Genomic DNA, 24617 nt, shown 5'->3' on the forward strand with positions numbered 1-24617 from the left:
GTGAGTGTATATACTGTATACTTAGAGATGCAGCCGCTCGTTAAAGCCCACCTGCCCAGAGGCCACATCTATACGTCTCTCTATGGTAACGGTATACTGTGCCCAGAGCGACACTCCCAGCACAGCAGCTAAACTGTCGCAGGAAAGCTCCCGATGCGTACTTGTGATTGGCTGTCACATGATTGAAAGCTCCCAATCACAGCAGTAACATGATTGGAGTGCCCGCCTCTCTGCATTTCAATCCACTTAAAGGGCCAGGAGGCGGCGACAGGAAAGAGGGTTAAAGAGGAACTTCAGTGACCTTTCATTTGGGAGAGAGAGAGAGAGGGAGACAAATAGACAGATATAGAAATAGATGTGTGTATATATATTATGTTTGTATGTGTGTATAAATAAATAAAATACACGTGACCTGCGCAAAGGTTAATGACGGGATTCTAATTGGGATGAGTGAAGAGCTCAGAGGAAAGTGTCCAGAATAGATCTCCATGTATCCAAGTAGCCAAAGAAAAAGGGACAGCGGAGTTGTGCTATGAAGGGTGACAGGGCCTCTTTAATGTCCTTCTAAGAAGTGATGTTTGTACTTTGTTACAAATCTACCAGTCTGATATTTCTTTGTATGACTCCCTCCTCCCTCCTCCTCCCTCCTCCTCCCTCCTTCCCATCCCCCATCCTCCCTCCTCCCCCCCCTACTCCTCCCTCCCTCCCTCCTCCATCCTCCCTCCCTCCTCCTCCCTCCTTCCTCCCTCCTCCTCCCTCCTTCCTCCTCCTCCCTTCTCATCCTCCCCCCCTACTCCTCCCTCCTCTCCCTCCTCCCTCCCTCCCTCCCTCCTCCTCCTCCTCCTCCTCCCTCCCTCCTCCTCCCTCCTTCCTCCTCCTCCCTTCTCATCCTCCCTACTCCTCACTACTCCTCCCTCCTCCCTCCCTCCCCTCCTCCCTCCTTCCTCCCTCCCTCCCCTCCCCTCCTCCTCCCTTCTCATCCTTCCTCCTCCCTTCTCATCCTTCCTCCTCCCTTCTCATCCTCCCTCCCCACTCCTCCCTACTCCTCCCTCCTTCCTCCCTCCCTCCCCTCCACCTCCCTCCTCCTCCCTACTCCTCCCTCCTCCCCCCTCCACCCTCCTCTCTTCCTCCCTTCCTCCCTCCCTCCTCCTCCCTCCTCCCTCCTCCTTCCTCCCTCCCCTCCTCCTCCCTTCTCATCCTCCCTCCTCCCTTCTCATCCTCCCTCCCCCCTACTCCCCTCTCCTCCTCTCCTCCTCTCCTCCTCCCTCCCTCCCTCTTCCTCCCTCCTCCCCCCCTCCACCCTCCTCCCCCCCTCCCTCTTCCCCCCTCCTTCCTCCCTCCTCCTCCTCCTCCCTCCATCCTCCATCATCCCTCCCTCCTCCCTCCTCCCTCCTCCCTCCATCCTCCCTCCTCCTCCCTCCTCCTCCCTCCCTCCCTCCTCCCTCCTCCTCCCTCCTCCTTCTTATTTTTCCCTTGTAGGAGGGCTGCCTTTTGAGTTGACAGAAGGTGACATTATTTGTGTCTTCTCACAGTAAGTTTTTTTTAATTTTTTTTATTCTTCCCCCCCCACCCCCAGGAGATAGTAAATATCTAGAACTTATCTTTGTAAAAAAAAAATATCTAGAACTTCCTCCCAAAGTAGTAGATATCACCAAATTCTGATTCTTGTGTCCTTGGCATCCTGTTTCATGTCATACTCAGAGGCGGCTCTCTAATTAGGCCTAATTTGCCTGCTGTGTGTGAGAGAATGAGAGGGAATATCCCCGGTCAGTGTCCCCCAAGCTGGCAGGGTGAGAGCGCTGCCTGCTGCAGACGAATTGTAGAGGAGGTGGAGGCGGAGCTGCCGGGCCGGCCACTGCTGAACCCGCCAGGACGTCGGGGGGACTGAACTGGGGGGCGGGGAGGCCTTGTGAAAATGCAGACAGCCGTGACACCCGCCGGCCGCCGGTACACTGTCTATCTGCAGCGGTGCGAGTATTCTGTGTGTCCAACCGACCCATTCACTTCCCTGTCAGATGGAGTGATCTCCTCCCTACAGGAGCTTCCTAGTCCCGCCCCCCCGTGATGTCATTCACAGGCCGGGATGAAAGAGCAGAGGAGATTATTGCTGCTGCACAGACCTGCGAGGAGCCAGTGAAGAGCCGAGCAACAGTGCAAGTAAGATGACAGAGGCTTCAAACCTTTCCTAAGGCCGTGTTGTCACCGAGGCCTCGATGTGTCACCTGACTGAAGTGTTTAACTCTTTATGGGGGGGAGGGGGGTCATTTACATTGGTATTTGTAATATGCAGCATGGAGGGGGTTAATGTATCACTACATTAGTGACCAGTGGCCGTTATTTAACCCCTTTGTGCTGCATTAGTGGTACCGATATCAGAGATAATGAACCCCTATATGGTGCAGAACGAAAGGTCCACAAACTCTGATACCAGAGCCACTAATGTACCACAAAGGGGTTAAATAACCACCACTGATCACTAATGTATCAATGTGTATTTCATACTACCCACCACCCTACCCCCCCGCACCCCTCTCATGTATATACTACCCACCACCCTACACTCCGCACCCCTCTCATGTATATACTACCCACCATACACTCCACACCCCTCTCATGTACATACTACCCACCATACACTCCACACCCCTCTCATGTATATACTACCCACCATACACTCCACACCCCTCTCATGTATATACTACCCACCACCCTACACTCCACACGCCTCTCATGTATATACTACCCACCACCCTACACTCCACACCCCTCTCATGTATATACTACCCACCGCCCTACACTCCACACCCCTCTCATGTATATACTACCCACCACCCTACACTCCACACCCCTCTCATGTATATACTACCCACCATACACTCCACACCCCTCTCATGTATATACTACCCACCATACACTCCACACCCCTCTCATGTATATACTACCCACCGCCCTACACTCCACACCCCTCTCATGTATATACTACCCACCACCCTACACTCCACACCTCTCTCATGTATATACTACCCACCACCCTACACTCCACACCCCTCTCATGTATATACTACCCACCACCCTACACTCCACACGCCTCTCATGTATATACTACCCACCACCCTACACTCCACACCCCTCTCATGTATATACTACCCACCGCCCTACACTCCACACCCCTCTCATGTATATACTACCCACCACCCTACACTCCACTCCCCTCTCATGTATATACTACCCACCATACACTCCACACCCCTCTCATGTATATACTACCCACCATACACTCCACACCCCTCTCATGTATATACTACCCACCGCCCTACACTCCACACCCCTCTCATGTATATACTACCCACCATACACTCTGCACCCCTCTCATGTACATACTACCCACCCTACACTCTGCACCCCTCTCATGTACATACTACCCACCATACACTCCGCACCCCTCTCATGTACATACTACCCACCATACACTCCGCACCCCTCTCATGTACATACTACCCACCATACACTCCGCACCCCTCTCATGTATATACTACCCACCGCCATACACTCCACACCCCTCTCATGTATATACTACCCACCATACACTCCACACCCCTCTCATGTACATACTACCCACCACCCTACACTCCACACCCCTCTCATGTATATACTACCCACCATACACTCCACACCCCTCTCATGTACATACTACCCACCCTACACTCCGCACCCCTCTCATGTACATACTACCCACCATACACTCCGCACCCCTCTCATGTACATACTACCCACCATACACTCCGCACCCCTCTCATGTACATACTACCCACCACCCTACACTCCACACCCCTCTCATGTATATACTACCCACCGCCATACACTCCGCTTTCCTCTCCTACTCAAGTTTACCGCCATTGTACAGTAGGGGCCCTTACTAGGGAGAGGGTGACCTGTGCCATACAGAAACATTTGTATGTGTGGCTAAATTATGCTATCTATTGGGCATGGCTTTTTAGTTTGATTAGAAATTTAAGTCTTTTTTTTTTTTTTATTATTATTTTTATTTTTTAGTGTTATTTATATTTTATTTTTTACAATCTTTTTATTTATTTTTTACATTTTTTGGGGAGATTTTTTTGGTTTCTTTGGTGAGATATCAGAGGTCTAAACAGACCCCTGAAGTCTCACTTTTGAGACCGAGAAATGAAATGAGGAAACACATTCCCCAGTTCCTTTCTCTGTAGCCTCAGCTGCACTGCAGATGAATGAACAGGAGACAGAGGCCCCTATCAATTCATAAACCAAAGCATAGTAAACACAAATCAGTTCCAATCACTCACTGTGTTCGTTTAGAAAAGGTAGGGGGCTTTTCCCGGCCTCCCTCCTAAAGAGCCCCCCCCCACACACACACACACACACACACACACACACACACAGACAGCTGTCAGCGTGAGGGCAGAGGAGGGGGGTTGGCAGTGCTGTGGGGGGGGACACCGTTATTTTTTATCTTTTGAGTTATTTTTTCCATTATGGGAGTGAGTGGGGCCTCATGTCTAGTTTTGCCTAAGGCCTCACAAAGCCTAGAGCCGCCTCTGGTCATACTTTATAGGAGAAGTCCAGCCTGAGCTCGTTTGGTTGTATTTCTCCTATGGATCACAGGAGTCCAGTTCATTCTGCACACCCAGGGCCGGATTAGCCACAAGGCCTCGGGGTGGCAGTGGTCTAGGGGTGGCACCGCTCCTGCAGCGACTTCGTGGCCGCCCTCCCTTTCGTGCTGCCGATTACAGTCTATTATGGGCACCAGTGCCCATAGAAAAGATGGCCGCGAGCCGACCACGAAACTGCGCATGCGCCGTTCCGAAGCCGGCCGGGCTCGGGAAAGCTCGTAAGCGCTCAGCCGGGCGGCGCATGCACAGTAGCGTGATTGCGCCGCCCGGCACCATTTTTGAAAAAATTGAGAGTAGCAAGTAATGTCAGCGGTGCGGCGGCGGGGGAGAAAGATGACATCTCTCATTGCCCGCACCGCTGTTCCGCCCTCTTCCTTCTGGTGGCAGGCAGCATGGCAGGGGACATCCCAATCTGGTGGCAAGGGACATCCCCGTCTGGTGGCAAGGGACATCCCCGTCTGGTGGCAAGGGACATCCCAATCTGGTGGCAAGTGACATCTCCATCTGGTGGCAAGTGACATCCCCGTCTGGTGGCAGGCATGGTGGCAAGTGACATCCCTATCTGGTGGCAGGCATGGTGGCAAGTGACATTCCCATCTGGTGGCAGGCAGCGTGGCAAGTGACATTCCCATCTGGTGGCAGGCAGCGTGGCAAGTGACATTCCCATCTGGTGGCAGGCAGCGTGGCAAGTGACATCCCCCATCTGGTGGCAGTGTGACAAGTGATATCCCCATCTGGTGGCAGGCATAGTGGCAAGTGACAAGAGATGGTGGCAAGTGACACGCTCAGGGCTCCCAATGATTCTGCATTATGGTGAGTTGAACTATTTCAGTTTATATTACAATGTAATGATAGAAATAATGTGTTTCAATCATCCTGACACCATAACAACCATGGTGCCGGGGATGATTGAAGCACTAACACCAGCCATTGCCTTGAAAATTTGCCTGCGAAAAATCCTTACCCCTCGCGCGCTTACCCTGAAGTATTTTTAGTCTGTACAATTAAAGCCAGTTATTTTCAGTGTTCTCGTGTGTGGAGATATGTTTTTAATTGATCTATTGTAGAAGTCATCGATAAAGGACGTGGTGTGTGTGTGTGTGTGTGTGTGTGTGGGTGTGGGGGGGCATTGAAGGACCCGGCCTTGGGGCGGCAAAGGGAGTAAATCCGGGCCTGTGCACACCTGTTGTGACCTGTTTTCAGCAGAGAGCAGAATGAAGTCCGCTCTCTGCTGACATCAGAGTCAGTCCGACTAGGGCGTCCTCCCGACAATAGAGTCAGGATTTGCCCACATGCCTGGACCGGCACCCGGCTCAGCCTCTCAGTGAGCCATTGAGAGCCTGAGTCGGCCACTCTCCTCCACAGGCCAGCGCTCCAGTGAGCGAGGAGGTGGCGGAGCAGAGAGCTGCTGATCAGTGGCGGCCCGTGTATTGTGGGCGCCGGCCCTCCCTATCTATTTATAGGTGTGTATTTAGAAGCATGTGATTAGACCCAGAGGCTCTGATAGGCTTCAAAACAGGGTGAGATTGGGGTGCAGAGCACTGCGTCCCGATCCCACCCTGTTTTGTGACGATAGCGAATTAATTTTTGCTATTTTCACATTAACGTTCCTCCCCGCCAATCATGAGGCAGGTCTGTGAGACCTGTTTCCTGATTGGCCAAAGTGCCAGGCTATCCTAATGGATGCCCGGCGCTTTGGAGATCACAGAGGAGACGCGGGAGGAGCGGACACCGGAGCCACTGCCTGCACCGGAGGAGAGGAGACCACTGCCCCAGCCCCAGATCGGGTAGGTGCCTTACCGCTGGCTGTCCGATGGGCGGGGGGGGGGGTTGTCAGCCACCACTGGAAATGACTATGTTCTTCTTTACCAGCCAGTTGTTTCTTTAACCACTTCAGCCCCGGAAGAATTTACCCCCTTCCTGACCAGGCCATTTTTTGCGATACGGCACTGCGTCTGTCGTGCGCGGTGGTGCGACACTGTACCCAAACAAAATGTCCTTTTTTTTTCCCCCACAAATAGAACTTTCTTTTGTCGGTATTTGATCACCTCTGCGGCTTTTATTTTTTGAGCTATAAACAAAAGACGTGCGACATTTTGAAAAAAAAACCCAATATTTTTAACTTTTTGCTATAATAAATATCAAAAAAAAAAAAAAAAAGAAAGCTAATTTCTTCATCAGTTTGGCCCGATATGTATTCTTCTACATATTTTTGGTTAAAAAAATCGTAATAAGCGTATATTGATTGGTTTGCGCAAAAGTTATAGCGTCTACAAGATAGGGGGTAATATTTATGACATTTATTTTTTTTTACTAGTAATGCCGGTGATCAGTGATTTTTATCAGGACTGCAACATTGCAGCGGACGGATCGGACACTTTTGACACTTTTTTTTTTGGGACCATTGACATTTATACAACGATCAGAGCTAAAAGTAGCCACTGATTACTGTATAAATGTCACTGGCAGGGAAGGGGTTAACACTAGGGGGGCGATCAAGGGGTTAAATCTGTTCCCTCAGTGTGTGTTCTAACTGTGGGGGGGGGAGGGGACTGACTGGGGGAGGAGACCGATCGTTGTTCCTAAGCATTAGGCACAACAGATCTGTCTTCTCACTCCTGACAGAACGAGGATTTGTGTGTTTACAAATCCCCGTTCTGGCTCTGTCAGGTGTGATCGCGGGTGCCTGGCGGACATGGCGGCACACGCATCGGCTCCTAAGTGATGCGGCAGGCGCGTGCCCCCTATGGCCCTTAAAGCGCCCGCTGTACAGCTACGGCGATTCGCGCGGGGGAGCCATTCGTCGTTTGATGGCGGTCGGTCAGCTGTGATTTATGGGCAGACTGCGCCTTTGTAGGCAGACAAAAAAAAAAAAAGCACTTGTACCCTTCCCTGCTGAACATACATTAAATCCTGACTTTTTTTTGTTTTAATTGATCAATAACATGTAAATCAATTAGAAACGTTCACCGTATGATCTGCCCATCACAGCGTTAACCTGCTGTAGTGATCTGACGCTTAGCATTAGCATCAGCCGTGATGTTCTGGAGTTCTGTATTGGATTAGAGAAGGGAAAAAAAAGGGGGGGGCCTAGATGTAGCAGGAAAATAATAGGTGTGCAGACTGGAGGCCACCATGTTTCCATCTTCACGATCGGGGCAGTGCTAATTGATTCCATTATTCCATTGATTCCATTCCAGATTCCATTAGTTGTCTTGAGTCAACATTGTTCATAAAATATTTAGCAAGTAACTCATTCCTCTGCAATTAATATAAATAAATGTATGCAGAAGAGGTAGTTAAAGCGTCAGATCACACATATCATATAAGAAATAAAAATATATATAGATAGAGATATATAGATATAGATATAGATATATATAGATAGATAGATAGATAGATAGATAGATAGATAGATAGAGATATATATATATATATATATATATATATATATATATATATATATATATATATATATAGAGAGATAGATAGAGATATATATATATATCTCTATCTATCTATATCTATCTATATCTATATCTATATCTATATCTATATCTATATCTATATATAGATAGATATATAAGGCCCCTTTCACACTGGGGCGGTAGGGGGCATCGGCGGTAAAACAGCGCTATATTTAGCGCTGTTTTACCGCGGTATTCGGCCGCTAGCGGTGCGGTTTTAACCCCCCGCTGGCGGCCGAAAAAGGGTTAAAACCCTTCGTATAGCGCGGCTATAGCCGCGGTATTGCCACGCTGTCCCATTGATTTCAATGGGCAGGAGCGGTTTAGGAGCGGTGAATACACCGCTCCTTCACCGCTCCAAAGAAGCGGCTGACAGAGGATTTTTTCTTCTCTTGCCAGCGCACCGCTTCAGTGTGAAAGCCCTCGGGCTTTCACACTGAACAAATAGCGGAGGCTGTTTAGGGGCGGTTTGCAGGCGCTGTTTTTAGCGCAATAATGCCTGCAAACCGCCCCAGTGTGAAAGGGGTCTTAGACATGTGCACAGCCAAAAAATGTGTTCGTTTTTGTTTCATCAGTTGTTTTTTTTGTTTTTTGTTTTTCATTTTTCAGGTCATTCGTTATGATCGCAATTCGTACATTCGTGAATTCTTACATTTGTAAATTCTAAATTTGAATATCCAAAAACCCAAAAATTCGAAAATCTGAAATAGTAACTAACTATTAAATTACAGGTCTTGTAATTTCCTTTCAAATTTGGCTGTCAGTGAACGTAACAAATACGAATTTATCGGAAGTTACAAATTATGCGAAATAATGAATGCCGTATCCAAACAAATGGAACAAATTAATAATAAATAATCATAATAAGTTTTTATTATTATTATTTATTATTATTAATTCATTACTTTCCATTCGTTTGGATACGGCATTCGTTATTTCGGATCATTCGTAACCTTCGGATAAATTTGTATGTGTTACGTTCACTGACAGCCAAATTTGAAAGGAAACTACAATACCTAGAATTTAATAGTTACTAGTAATAGTAGTTACGTTATTATTAGTTCATTATTATTTCAGATTTTCAAATTTACGAAATGTATGAATTTACAAATTTTTCGAATTTATGAATGGGTTTTCGTTAATTCTGATATTTCCGAATTAACGAATTTGTCGAAATTCGTTAAGAAACTAATTCTGAACGAAATGAATTGCACATGCCTAATATATAATAGAGAATATATATATATATATATATATATATATATATATATATATATATATATATATATATATATATATATATATATATATATATATATATATACCCCCCTTTTTTTTCAGCGGGAACGCAGTTCCGGCACCTCCAGCACTGAATGTATGTACTGGCAAAGGCTGCTGGGGTATGTATTGTCGCTGGTGGGGGGTCTATTGTTGCTGGGTAAGTCTACTGTTGCTGGGGGGGGGTCTTATCTTGCAAGGGGGGGTCAATTGTTGCTGGGTTGGATCTACTGTGGAGGGAGAGGTCTATTGTTCCTGGCTGCTGAAGGGTCTAATGTTGCTTGGGTGGTACTTTGTTGTGGAGGGGTCCATTGTTGCTGGGGGGGGGAGTCTTTTGTTGTGTGGGGGATCTGTTGTTGCTGGAGGGTCCTTTTATTTTCTGGGGGTGGAGTCTATTGTTGCTCATTAAAGGGATCTGTTTTACTATCTTTCTTGTTTTTTTTTAACAAATTTCATAGAAATTACTGAGTAGCCCAAAATACTTCTGTATTCTCAGAAAGGTGCTGTACTGGGAGGTGGGTAGGGGGTGAAACCAAGGGATGGTGGGGGGCGGAGACGAAGGGTGACTCGGATGGGTGGAGTTCCTGCACCTGTTCCCTGAGAAAAAAAAGCCATATATATATATATATATATATATATATATATATATATATATATACACACACATACTTGGGTGTACGGGTACAACCCTGAGATGCAGCAACAGTCTTGACATTGGAAGATCCCATCATCTCCACAACCTGAAAACGGCAAGGCAGGTCCACCAAGTTCAGCTCAAAGGTGGCTGTTTTGACACCATTGTGGAGATCCAGAAGGTACTTGACACGCATCGAAAAGAAGACCTCCAGGACACATTCCAGGAGTGTCGGGAACACTGGAAGTGCTGTATAGCTGTGTGAGGGGACATGTTGAAGGTGATCGTGGATAAACGTAGATAAAGTACTTTCTTGTGACCCGAGCTAGTCTCTAGTCTCGAAACTTTTCGGTACCACCTTGTAAAGGATTGTAGGTAGGGAGGAACCAGGGAAGGTCAAATATAAGGATCTGACCGGCCGCTGTGTATACTATAGCAGTTTGCTGGAGTTCTGCTTTATAATCTCTTTGTAATTCTGAGTTTATTGCTTTTCTTTGTAGATACGGTGAAGTGGTGAATATTAATTTGGTGCGTGACAAACAGTCCGGGCGCTCTCGTGGATTCTGCTTTCTGTGTTATGAGGATCAGAGAAGTACAGTGCTGGCTGTAGACAATCTGAATGGCATCAAGGTGAGACAATGACATCTGATTAATACAAAAAGAGGAGATTTGGTGGGACTTTAACCACTTCAGCCCTGGGAAGATTTGGCTGCTCAATGACCAGGCCATTTTTTGTGATACGGCACTGCGTCATTTTAACTGACAATTGCGCGGTCGTGCGACGACGTACCCAAACAAAAGTGACGTCCTTTTTTTCCCACAAATAGAGATTTCTTTTGGTTGTATTTGATCACCTCTGTGTTTTTTTTTTTTTTGTTGTTTGTTTTTTTTTTTTGCGCTATAAAAAAAAAAAATGAAAATTTTGAAAAAAAGCAATATTTTTTTTTTTACTTTTTTGCTATAATATCCCCAAAATGTTTTTAAAAAACAAAGTTCTTCCTCAGTTTAGGCCAATATATCTTCTTGTACATATTTTTGGTAAAAAAAAAATCCCAATAAGCGTATATTGATTGGTTTGTGCAAAAGTTATAGTGTCTACAAACTATGGGAAAGATTTATGGCATTTTTATTTATTTATTTATTTATTTACTGGCGGTGATCTGCGATTTGATTTTTAGCGGTATTGCGACATTATGGCGGTCAGATAAGACGCCTTTGACACTATTTTGGGACCATTGACATCTATGCAGCGATCACTGCTATAAAAATGCACTGATTACTGTGTAAATGTCACTGGCAGGGAAAGGGGTTAACACTAGGGGGGTGATCAAGGGGTGTTAAAGGTGTGTTCTAAAGCCTCATACACACGATCAGATTGTTGGCAGGGGATTGTCTGTTTGACAGACTGTTGTCCTAAAATCCGACCGTTAGTACGCTCCTTTTGACAATTGTTGTCCAACGTTCGGCCAACAAATGTTGGATGGCAGGCTAGTAAATTTTCTCCGGACAACGGTCTGTTGTCAGACTTTCGTATCGTCTGTACACAAGTCCGTCACACAAAAGTTGAAAGTACAAACACGCATGCTCGGAATCAATGCTCACCAAACACGACATTAGCAGAAGGTGCCCAAAGGGTGGCGCTCAAGAGCTGATATTCCTCGTAGTACGTCGCTACGTTCGTGTTTGTTTGGCCGACAATTGTGTACCGTTGGTATGCAAGACAAGATCCTGGCACACGCCCTTCGGACAAAAGTCTGACGCTCTGTTGGCCAACAATCCGATCGTGTGTACGAGGCTTTAGTGTATGGGGATAGGACTGACTGGGGGAGGAGACATATCGTTGTTCCTACTTAGTAAGAACAAACGATATGTCTCCTCACCCCTGACAGAACAGGGATCTGTGTGTTTATACACACAGATCCCTGTTCCTGCGCACGCGATCACGTGACCCTGAATGATGTCTGAAGAGCAATGACTCCACCTTGAAGAGAGAGACAGATAAAGGCATTGTTAGGGGGAGTCCTGTGATCTCTGTGAGAGATAATCAGAATTTAGGAGACACATTGGAGTCGGCAATCGGGAGCTTTCTGATCACGTGACAGCCAATTACGGCAGTCATATGATCATAAACCACGCCTCCCGGCATCCTAAACCCCTTAAAGGCCTGGGAGGCGGAGTTTAAGATCACATGACCGCCATGATTGGGCGGTCACATGATCAGAAAGCTCCCGATCACAGCTTTCCGTTAGCCGCCGGTAACTGTGGTCTGTATTTGCACTAATACAGCGCCTAGGCCCACCCGCCGAGGGGCCGTGTATTTGCGTGCGGCTGGCGCCAAGAGGTTAACTGCGTCCCCGACCCACCCTATAGACAAATGAAAGCTGGGAGCTCTCTCCTTCTGTGTGGATGTCATAGGACGTCCTTCCCAGAATATGCCTCGTGGGGGGGGGGCATTAACCGCTTCAGCCCCGGAAGATTTGGCTGCTCAATGACCAGGCCGTTTTTTTGCGATTCGGGCGGCACTGCATCGCTTTAACTGACAATTGCGCGGTCGTGCGACGCTGCACCCAAACAAAATTGACGTACTTTGTTTTCCCCACAAATAGAGATTTCTTTTGGTGGTATTTGATCACCTCTGCGGTTTTTATTTTTTGCGCTATAAACAAAAAAAAAGATCGACAATTTTGATAAAAACACAATACTTTGTACTTTTTTGCTGTAATAAATATCCCCATTTTTAAAAAAAAAAGCGAATTTTATCTCAGTTTAGGTTGATTATGTATTCTTCTACATATTTTTGGTAATAAAAATCGCAATAAGCGTTTATTGATTGGTTTGCGCAAAAGCCATAATGTCTACAAAATAGGGGATAGATTTGTGGCATTTTTTTTTACTAGTAATGGCGGCGATCTGTGATTTTAATTTTTTTTATCGGGATTGCGACATTATGGCGGACACATCGGACACTTTTGACACCTTTTTGGGACCATTAGCATTTATACAGCGATCAGAGCTATAAAAATGCACTGATTACAGTAAAAATGTCACTGACAGGGAAGGGGTTAACACTAGGGGGCGATCAAGGGGTTAACTGTGTTCCTTCTCTGTGTTCTAACTGAAGGGGGGATGGGACTGTGTAGGGGAGATGACAGATCGCTATTCATACTGTGTATGAACACACGATCTGTCTCTTCTCCCCTCAGAGAACTGGGATCTGTGTGTTTACACGCACAGATCCCGGTTCTCGGTGTGTCACGAGCGATCGCGGGAGCCTGGCGGGTGCCATGTGGCCACAGGGCGAAGCGACATAACATAAAATTGTTTCGCCCAGCCGCGCCATTCCGCCGCTGCGGCGGCTGGTCGGCAAGTTGTTAAAGAAAAAAAATTTGAAACAAAAAATGTTTTTTTTGTGTTTTTTTTTTTTTTTTTTTTTTTTGTTTGTTACATACAGTCACCAGTCAGTGCCCCTGATCACCACCACACCAGTTATGTGATGACGCTGTACTGCACTGGTGACCGTATGTAAAAAAAAAAAAAAAAATTTCCCAACAATTGTGACAAATTACAACTTCAAAAACTCTCCATGCCTCGTACTAAATACCTTGGGCTGTCTACTTTCCAAAAAAGAGGGTCATTTGGGGGTATTTGTACATTTCAGGCCTCAAGAAATGAGATAAAAATGTCATATGGGTGCAGTGTTACAGGACGGCGCATTTGTCATTCAAAGTGCGACATCGCTGAAAGCTAAAAATTGGCCTGGGCCGGAAGGGGGGTGAAAGTGCCCGGTATTGAAGGGGTTAAAGAGAAACTACAGTTGTGTGTTTTTTTGTTTTTCAAATCCTGTAGCCGCTAACTTTCATGAATTGGGTACATACCAGTGCCTGGGGTCTTTCACTGTCTTTCCGCAGCCGGGTCTTTATAGCGCCGTGAGTCCCCGCGGAGCCACAATATTGGATATGGGTGCCAGCTGTGCCGTCCGGAGGAACCACACGGCCAACTCCCCCACAATGCATGCACGCGCGGCGCTTTGCAAATGGTCCTGCAGCTTCCTAGGATGTCGCATGTACTAGGAGGTTGCAGGAGTGGGTGAGGGGCAAAGGAACTCCTCCTTGCTTAGGCGGGATTGCAGAAGTGAGAGCAGGTATCGATTAAAAATCACCACTCAACCCCCCCTTCCCAAACTTTCCACCCCTGGGGGGAAGGAGCAGCAGGATTTCACTTTTTAATTTAACTTGGGAGGGGGAAGAAGGGGACTGATGTTGGGTCCATGTTGAGAGTAGGAAATTCCCTTCCCGTTCTCATTAAAGGATAAGTTCACCTTTCTGAACACGTTAACACCCGTATTTAGGGTGTATCATGTAACAAGCTCAGCAGCCTCCCCCCCCTTCCTGTGACAACGGGCAGGGGATCCTCTTCCCGCACCCGCTGTCACATTTTGAAAATGGGAATTTGTGAATAAAAAAAGTACAAGCCTTGTCTGCCACTGCAGCAGACAGCACGCTCATAGCCCGTTTGCGCCCCCTCCAGCTTAGGCCCCGTTTGCGCCCCCTCCGGCTTAGGCCCCGTTTGCGCCCTCTCCGGCTTAGGCCCCGTTTGCGCTCCCTCCGGCTTAGGCCCCGTTTGCGCTCCCTCCGGCTTAGGCCCCGTTTGCGCTCCCTCCGGCTTAGGCCCCGTTTGCGCTCCCTCCGGCTTAGGCCCCGTTTGCGCTCCCTCCGGCTTAGGCCCCGTTTGCGCTCCCTCCGGCTTAGGCCCCGTTTGCGCTCCCTCCGGCTTGGGCCCCGTTTGGGCCCCCTCCGGCTTGGGCCCCGTTTGGGCCCCCTCCGGCTTGGGCCCCGTTGGCGCTCCCTCCAGCTTGGGCTCTGTTGGCCCCCCTCCAGCTTGGGCACTCCCTCCAGCTTAGGCCCCGTTGGCGCCCCCTCCAGCTTAGGCCCCGTTGGCGCCCCCTCCAGCTTAGGCCCCGTTGGCGCCCCCTCCAGCTTAGGCCCCGTTGGCGCCCCCTCCAGCTTAGGCCCCCTCCAGCTTAGGCCCCGTTGGCGCCCCCTCCAGCTTAGGCCCCATCCAGCTTAGGCCCCGTTGGCGCTCCCTCCAGCTTACATGCTAACAGCCTGTACAGAGGTGTGGGCTGAAAGCTGGAGAGAGTGTGTGCAGAATCCTGAAATTGCACTCGTGATCTGGGGCAATACTTTGCAAGCTCCTGTTTAAAATAAAAAATGCAAAAATAGGTTTATTTTTTTTTTGTAAAAGGTGAACTACTTCTCCTTCACTGCACACTGTTTTAGAGAACATGCCCAGGTGTTGCCACCTTCTGTGTTGTGGTTAAATTCAGTACATTTTTGTTTGTTTTCCACATAGCTGAGAGGACGCACAATTCGCGTTGACCACGTGTCAAATTACCGCCCACCTAAAGATGGCGACGATATCGATGAAGTGACCAAAACACTCCGGGAAAAAGGCTGCGGTGCAGAAATGCCCCCTTCATCTTCAGAAGAAGAACCAGAGGAACCACAAAAGATGAAGAAACGTGAGTGCTTTCCCCGATCTCCCAGCTTGCATTTCATTCTTTTTCTTTACACAATTGTGCTGTTCCAACCTTGTGGTAACAGATTGATGAAGGTCCTTCCCCTCCCCCCACCCCCAACTGTACAAAGCCAGCTCTATAAAGACCTGGTTTGGTGTGGGGGGAACTTGAGTGTCCCGCATAGATCTCTGACCTCAACCCTAATTTGATAAGCTAAAAGCGAGCCGGAGACATCTCTACCTGACCTCACAAATGATCTTTGTGGCTGAATGGACAGAAATTCCCACAGACACCCTCCAAAATCCTTCTCAGAAGAGTGGAGGATGTTATACCTTCAAAGGGGTGGTGGGCGACTCCATATTGACTTTGGAATAGGATGTCCCAACAAACTGTTATATGTTTGGGCATATAGTGTGTCCATTTGCCGACTGCCTAACTGGGAAAATACGTCATGACTTTAAGGTTAAATACTACCGGGGTTATTGCTGCAGCTAGATGCCATAACCCCCCCAGTATCATTTACCCTCGGGCGCCGAACAGTGGGACCCCCTTTTCACGCCCCGTCCCTTCCCATCCCATTCTGGTGGTTTTCGGGTTTACCTGGCGGATCGGGAAGTCCAAAAAAAAGACTGCTGGCGGTTGCTGGGCATAGAGTTGAGCGAAGGAAAGATGGCCTCTGCTCATCTTTATGCCCTAGGGCAGCGATGGAGAACCTTAGCACCCCAGATGTTCTTCGAACTACATTTCCCATGATGCTCATGCCAAAGTTCGCGATCACTACCCTAGGAGGACCAGAGCAACATGACGTCACTTCCAGTTCCGACCAATGTAAACCAGGCCTCTTCCTTTTTTTATTTATTTATTTATTTTTTTTAAAAAAAATAAAGTAATAAAATAAATATACATTTTGTCCCCACGAGCTCCCGTGCAGTAGTGAACACATACGTAGGTCACGCCCACAAATGTAAATGGCGTTCGCACCACATGAGCGGTATCGCTGCGAACGTCGAGAGTAATAATTCTAGCGCCAGATCTCCGGTGTATCTCCAAACTTGTAACCTGTAAAGGCGTTTAAAACGTTGTCTATGGAGATTTTTAAGTAGTTTGTCGCCATTCCACAAGCAATTTTATAGCGTGACATGTTTGTTATCTATTTATGCGGCAAAACATCATCTTTCTTATTATACAATAAAATTTGGGTGTATATTGTGTTTTGGGTTTTGTTGTTTAAATTCATTTAACCGCTTACGGACCGCCGCACGCCGATATACGGCCTGAGTTTGAAGAGGAATATAGTTATGGCAGCAGCTAGCTGCCATAACCCCGGTATCCTCTTCTTCGGCCGGCGGTCCGCTTTCCAATAAGAGTGGTCGACGGCGGCAGATTCGCCGCAAGATCACTTTTATTGGCGGGGGGAGAGGGGCCCCCTCCCGCCGCGCTCCGGTGCCCTCTGCCGCTTACCGGAGCCGTCGGCAGAGGCGATCAGATGTTACCCCTTGCTGGGTGCAGAGACGAGTGAGGAGAAGATGGCCCCACCCGTCTCCATAACATTGCAGGGCGGAAGCGACGTCAAAACGTTACTTCCGCCCATAGCTCTTAAAGGGATATATATATATATATATATATATATATATATATATATATATATATATATATATATATATATATATATATATATATATATATATATATATATATATATATATATATATATATACACCATATTTATCAGCCTATAACATGCACTTTTTTCCCCTTAAGATCAGGGGAAAATCGTGGGTGCGTGTTATACGCCGATCCCCGCTAATTGTGATCTATCGGAGCGACCGCAGCCGACATTCACATAGCGTGTAGTTTTAAATATGGCGCCGCGGAGTTCGGAGGGACTCGGCAGAGCTGAACGAGCGCCGCCGAAATCACAGTGACTGGGCGGAGCCGAGATACACATAGCCGACTGTACTCGGCTGTTTCCGGCGTCGCTCGCAGTCACGCCCAGTCCCGCCATTGGACCTGTGTTATGTCCATCATAGGGCGGGACTGTGAGCGGCACCGGAAACAGCCGAGTACAGTCGACTATGTGTATCTCGGCGGCGCTCGTTCAGCTCCGCTGAGTCTCTCCGAACTCCGTGGTGTCATATTTAAAACTACATGCTATGTGTATGTCGGCGGCGATCTGTCCAAGCATGGACACTGGGGGCAAGGCTGCACTGGACCACTGGGGGCAAGGCTGCACTGGACCACTGGGGGCAAGGCTGCACTGACAAGGCTGCACTGGGGCAAAGCTGCACTGAAAAGGCTTCAAAGACACTAACAAGGCTGCAGATGGACACCGATAACGCTGTATTGATGGGCATTTTAATGTAAGTTTTTTTTCCTTAAACTTCCCTCCTAAAAGTTCTTTCCTTAAAATTCCCTCCTAAACTTGGGGTGGAGATATAGATATAGATGGATATAGATAGATAGATAGATAGATAGATAGATAGATAGATAGATAGATAGATAGATAGATAGAGTGTGTGTGTGTGTGTGTGTGTGTGTGTGTGTGTGTGTGTGTGTGTGTGTGTGTGTGTGTGTGTGTGTGTGTGTGTGTGTGTGTGTGTGTGTGTGTGTATGTATGTATGTATGTATGTATGTATGTATATATATATATATATATATATATATATATATACACACACACACAGTGGCTTGCGAAAGTATTCGGCCCCCTTGAACTTTTCAACCTTTTGCCACATTTCAGGCTTCAAACATAAAGATATAAAATTTTAATTTTTTGTGAAGAATCACCAACAAGTGGGACACAATTGTGAAGTGGAACAAAATCTTTTGGATATTTTAAACTTTTTTAGCAATTAAAAAACTGAAAAGTGGTGCGTGCAAAATTATTCGGCCCCTTTACTTTCAGTGCAGCAAACTCACTCCAGAAGTTCAGCGAGGATCTCTGAATGATCCAATGTTGTCCTAAGCGCCGGTTCACATTAGAAGCGGCACGACTTGCAGGTAGCCTCACAGAGGCGACCTGCACACGACTGCCGTGGCGACTTGCAAGACGACTTCTGTATAGAAGTCTATGCAAGTCGCCCCCAAAGTAGTACAGGAACCTTTTTTCTAAGTCGGAGCGACTTGCGTCGCTCCGATTAGAACGGTTCCATTGTACAGAACGGGAGGCGACTTGTCAGGCGGCTAGGTCGCCTGACAAGTCGCCCACGTGTGAACCGGCCCTAAATGACTAATGGTGATAAATAGAATCCACCTGTGTGTAATCAAGTCTCTGTATAAATGCACCTGCTCTGTGATAGTCTCAGGGTTCAGAGAGCATCATGAAGACCAAGGAACACACCAGGCAGGTCCGTAATACTGTTGTGGAGAAGTTTAAAGCCGGATTTGGATACAAAAAGATTTCCCAAGCTTTAAAAATCCCAAGGAGCACTGTGCAAGCCATCATTTTGAAATGGAAGGAGTATCAGACCACTACAAATCTACCAAGACCTGGCTGTCCCTCTAAACTTTCAGCTCAGACAAGGAGAAGACTGATCAGAGATGCAGCCAAGAGGCCCATGATCACTCTGGATGAACTGCAGAGAACTACAGCTGAGGTGGGAGAGTCTGTCCATAGGACAACAATCAGTCGTACACTGCACAAATCCGGCCTTTATGGAAGAGTGGCAAGAAGAAAGCCATTTCTCAAAGCTATCCATAAAAAGTCTCGTCTAAAGTTTGCCACAAGCCACCTGGGAGACACACCAAACATGTGGAAGAAGGTGCTCTGGTCCGATGAAACCAAAATCCAACTTTTTGGCCACAATGCAAAACGCAAATGCAAAGCTCATCACACTCAACACACCATCCCCACTGTCAAACATGGTGGTGGCAGCATCATGGTTTGGGCCTGCTTTTCTTCAGCAGGGACAGGGAAGATGGTTAAAATTGAGGGGAAGATGGATGCAGCCAAATACAGGATCATTCTGGATGAAAACCTGTTGGAGTCTGCAAAAGACCTGAAACTGGGACGGAGATTTATCTTCCAACAAGACAATGATCCCAAACATACAGCAAAATCTACAAAGGAATGGTTCCCAAATAAACGTATCCAGGTGTTAGAATGGCCAAGTCAAAGTCCAGACCTGAATCCAATCGAGAATCTGTGGAAAGAGCTGAAAACTGCTGTTCACAAACGCTCTCCATCCAACCTCACTGAGCTCGAGCTGTTTTGCAAGGAAGAATGGGCAAGAATTTGTCTCTCGATGTGCAAAACTGATAGAGATATACCCCAAGCGACTTGCAGCTGTAATCGCAGCAAAAGGTGGCTCTACAAAGTATTAACGCAAGGGGGCCGAATAATTTTGCACGCCCCACTTTTCATTTTTTTATTAGTTAAAAAAGTTTCAAAAATCCAAAAGATTTCGTTCCACTTCACAATTGTGTCTCACAAAAAATAAAAATTTTATATCTTTATGTTTGAAGCCTGAAATGAGGCAAAAGGTTGAAAAGTTCAAGGGGGCCGAATACTTTCTCAAGCCACTGTGTGTGTGTGTGTGTAAAATATATATATATATATATATATATATATATATATATATATATATATATATATATATATATATATATATATATATATATATATATATATATATATATATATATATATATATATATAATATTTTATATTGCATTTTAGTGTGAATTTGAGGAGATCTGAGGTCTTTTTGACCTCACATCTCATACTTAAGAGGACCTGTCATGCTTTTTTTTTTTTTTTTTTTTTTTTATTTACAAGGGATGTTTACATTCCTTGTAATAGGAATAAAAGTGACACTTTTTTTTTTTTAAACAGTGTAAAAATAAAAGGTAAAATAAATAAGAAAAAAAAAAAAAATTTAAACGCACCCCGTCCCGCCGAGCTAGCGCGCAGAAGCGAACGCATACGTAAGTAGCGCTCGCATATGAAAACGATGTTCAAAGCACCCGTGAGGTATTGCCGCGATTGGTAGAGTGAGAGCAATAATTCTAGCCCTAGACATCCTCTGTTACTCAAAACATGCAACCTGTAGAATTTTTTTTAAACGTCGCCTATGGAGATTTTTAGGGGTAAAAGTTTGTCGCCATTCCACGAGCGGGTGCAATTTTGAAGCGTGACATGTTGGGTATCAATTTACTCAGCGTAACATCATCTTTCACAATATAAAAAAAAAATTGGGCTAACTTTTACTTTTGTCTTATTTTTTTTTTTTTTAATTCAAAAAAGTGTAATTTTTTTCCAAAACAATGTGCACTTGTAAGACCGCTGCGCAAATACGGTATGACAAGAAAGTATTGCAACGACCGCCATTTTATTCTCTAGGGTGTTAGAAAAAAAAAATGTATAATGTTTGGGGGTTCTAAGTAATTTTCTAGCAAAAAGAAAAATGTTTTTAACTTGTAAACAACAAACAACAAAGCTCGGTCTTTAAGCGGTTAAAAAAAATTTCCTAAGAAATTGCGTTTGAAAAACCGCTGCGCAAATACCATGTGACATAAAAAAATTGCAACGATCACCATTTTAATTGTTACTTGTAAACACAAAGTGCCAGAAAAAGCCCCGGTATTCAGGTGGTTAAACTAATAACGTGAATTTCATCTCATAACAGATAAAAAGAAAAAACGAAAAAAGGACAGCCGCGAGCGTTCCAGCGAAAGAAGCGCGAGAATTACTGAGACAATTAAGCAAGAACGTGTGGATCCAGGGTATGAGGAATACAAAACCAAACAGTCCAGGCAGGACAGAGATCAGAGGAGGGCTCCAGAAAGCGATAGTACTTCTGCTAAACCAGCAGCCTATGACAAGAAGTGTAAGATAGAAGAAAAACCTCACACATCGGAGAGCAAACATCGGGACTATGAGGAAAAACGGTCAAAGGAATTTAAAAGAAAAAGATGATTGTGGCGAATGTGCGTGTGGCTCAGAACGCAGTTTGCAAGGACTTTTAAGATCTGCGATTTGAGATCGAAGGCAACAAGGTCTAAAAAAAATTGTTCTGGAAAAGTAGCTCCTGTGTTGTGTGTATATAAAAAGAAGTTGTTGGACCATTTTTCTGTTTTTTAATAAAAAGTTTTTTTATTTAAACGGTTTTAAGTAAATACTGCAGAATGATTACTTTTTCAAGGGTTTGTATAGTGAATTGGCACGTAAAACTGAAAAATCTGACCATAAGCAAATGCCAGTAGCCAGTAAGGTGGTTGAGAACAAATTGCAAACCCCATAGCATTATTATACCAGCATATAACGTAAAAGAAGCAATGGTGTAGACCAGGGATGTCAAACTTAATCTCATTGTAGTCTGCATCAGCATTATGGTTGCTCTCAAAGGGCCAGTTGTATCTAGGGTGCCCTATGTACACAGCGCATGGTTCAAGGAATGCATTGAGTACAGGGTTCAGGATTGTGCTACATGTACAGGTCAGGAGTGCGCTACATATAGAATGCAGGGTTTAGGGGTGTGCTGAGTGCAGGGTTGCATTACATACAGAGTTTAGGGGTGTGCAGCGTGCAGGGGTGAATTACATACAGAGTGTAGGGGTGGGGGTGTGCAGGGGTGAATTACATACAGAGTGTAGGGGTGGGGGTGTGCAGCGTGCAGGGGTGAATTACATACAGAGTGTAGGGGTGGGGGTGTGCAGGGGTGAATTACATACAGAGTGTAGGGGTGGGGGTGTGCATTACATACAGAGTGTAGGGTTTGGGGGTGTGCTACGTGCATGGTTTAGGGGTGTGCTACATGCAGAGTGCAGGGTTTATGGGTGTGCGGGGTTTAGGGGTGTGCTACATGCAGAGTTCTGGGTTTATGGGTGTTCTACGTGCAGGGTTTAGGGGTGTGCAACCCCAACCCCCTACCTCCAGCTTCTGCCGGAGAGAAGGGTGAGACAACAAATTGCAAACCCATAACATTAGTATACCACCATATAACTGGAAAGAAATAAAGGTGTAGACCAAGGGTGTCAAACTAAATGTTATCACAGACCGCATCAGCAGTATGGTTGCCCTCAAAGAGCCAGTTGTATCTGGGGTGTGCTAAGTACAAAGTTCAGGGGTGTACTATGTACAGAGTGCAGGTTTTAGGGGTGAGCTACATACAGAGTGCAGGGCTTAGGGGTGTGCTAAGTACAGGGTTCTGGAGTGCATTGCATGCAGAGTTCAGGGGTGTGCTGCATACAGAGTTCATTGTTCATGGGGTACGTTATGTATAGAGTGTAGGGTTTAGGGGTGTTCTACGTCCAGTGCAGCGTTTAGGGGTGTGCTACGTAGAGAGTACAGGTTTATTACCTACAGAGTCAGAGTCCAGGGGTGTGTTGCATACAGAGTGCAGGGTTTAGGTGTGTGCTATGCACAGTTTGCAACCCCAACCCCCTCCTCCACCTTCTGTGTTTACAGGTTGCAGAAGGTGAGTACCGGAGGTGGCGGAATAGAGTTCCGCCACTTTCTGGCTGCAAAACTGGATGCGAGGGCCACATGACAAGGCTTGGTGGGTCGGATTTGGCCCGCGGGACTTGTGTTTGACAGACTTATCGGCCGCTCAGAAAATGGGAAAGGGTTTATTTTGGGTGGTATGAGTATGCAGTGTTTGGGTCCTAAAAAGCCTCCTCCTGCCCGTGATGGGTTGTAGATAGATGGGAGAACCGGTGGTCAAGCAAACAGCCTATGGAGAAGATAAAAGAAGTAGAGGAGAAAAAAGAGGGAATCAAAGGAAAGGGAAAGGTTAGGGTTGCGATGGGATAGATCCAGGCCACCTCGTTCCCTTGCACATGGGGGAAAATTAGGGTGGTCAAATGTCCTAGAACAGAGGTCTCCAAACTTTAAACAAAGGGCCAGCTTACTGTCCTTCAGACTTTAGGGGGGCCGGATTGTGGCCATCAAGATTAGAAAACGTCCCAGCATCAGTGGGAGTAAACCATGCCTCTTCTTCGGTGTCAGTGACCGGCATTATGCTCAATTGTTTGTGTCACTGGGAGGAATAGTGCCACGTGATTGTTGTGATGGAAATGAATAGTGCCCCATCATTGGTGTCACAGGGAGGAATACTGCCCCATCATTGGGAGGAATTGTGCCCCTCTGTTGGTTAGGCAATGAAATAGTGCCCCAAGGGCCAGATAAAAGCAAGCAAAGGGCCACAGCTTTGACACCACTGTCATAAAATCCATTAAATGGGTACCAAGGAGTCCAGATATGTTTAATCGTACATGATGATCTCAGCTTATTTCTTATACAGTAAAAGGCAGGACCATGTTTCTATTGTAAGACTGGAGGACCACCACACTTTGGCAAGAACCTGCTTGGGTGCAGTAAACAAAAAAGTTAAAAGTCGAGATTGTTCATAGTGGTTTCAAGTTCCAAAGAGCTTCTTTTGGGATACCTTTGCCCAAAAGTGTGTAGACCAGTTGGTAAACTTTGGTTCAATATCTCTTCATTTTGGAGGCATTACCACCATATGAGTGCCAGGAGCCCGATATCCCCTAAAACACACACCTGTAGAAGTTGGTACAAACTTCACCAAACATTGTGGGACCATATACAGTAACTGGAGTTGGACTCCCTTGCCAGCTCATTTCTAGAACAAGTGAGCAGTGGTTGGGCAAATTTGTCTCCAGTCCTGTTCCAAACTGGTGGCAAGCTTCCAGAGCTCAGCATATTGGGGGGGGTTGCCCTTTTGTATATGTGGGGAATCCCCCGCTCCCAGCTCATTGGCTCAACACTGACAGGTTACTTCTGAGTTTAGGCCAAACCTTGAGCCACAGCACAGCTCAACCCTACTTACCATTAAAAAAAAACGTCACCGATGCAATCAAAAACTCATCCTTCTTAAATACAGACACCATTCGAACATTTATGCTTCCACAACTCCTCAACCAGGGGTACATCTATACAAAAGGGTGGGATAATCGTGATATCATTGACCTAATATGGCCACAGGATGTCATGAGCATCTCCATCCCTCTGTGTAGCCTTAGCTGAAGGGCGGGGAATGTTTTAGACTCAACTCATTGGCTCAACCATGACATTTTTCTTTTATTTAATCGAATGCATCGTCAGATAAACC

The 24617-nt window shown here is 46.2% G+C and overlaps 1 protein-coding gene and 1 long non-coding RNA gene across 3 annotated transcripts in view; one reads left to right on the top strand and one right to left on the bottom strand.

Moving 5' to 3' along the window:
- The window catches only part of LOC141106205 (uncharacterized), a 210228-nt gene that overhangs the window by 2688 nt on the left and 182923 nt on the right, over positions 1-24617 (bottom strand). The gene's annotated exons all lie outside the window — the stretch shown is intronic.
- Positions 1473-21649, top strand: LOC141105426 (RNA-binding motif protein, X-linked 2-like; the record flags this gene model as incomplete). Its single annotated transcript, XM_073595283.1, has 4 exons — positions 1473-1531; positions 10529-10658; positions 15381-15549; positions 21174-21649. Coding segments are annotated over 4 exons (648 nt in total), but the record flags the coding sequence as incomplete, so codon positions are not given.

Source organism: Aquarana catesbeiana, linkage group LG08 (assembly GCF_042186555.1).
Source record: "Aquarana catesbeiana isolate 2022-GZ linkage group LG08, ASM4218655v1, whole genome shotgun sequence".
In the NCBI taxonomy this organism is placed as follows: Eukaryota; Metazoa; Chordata; class Amphibia; order Anura; family Ranidae; genus Aquarana; species Aquarana catesbeiana.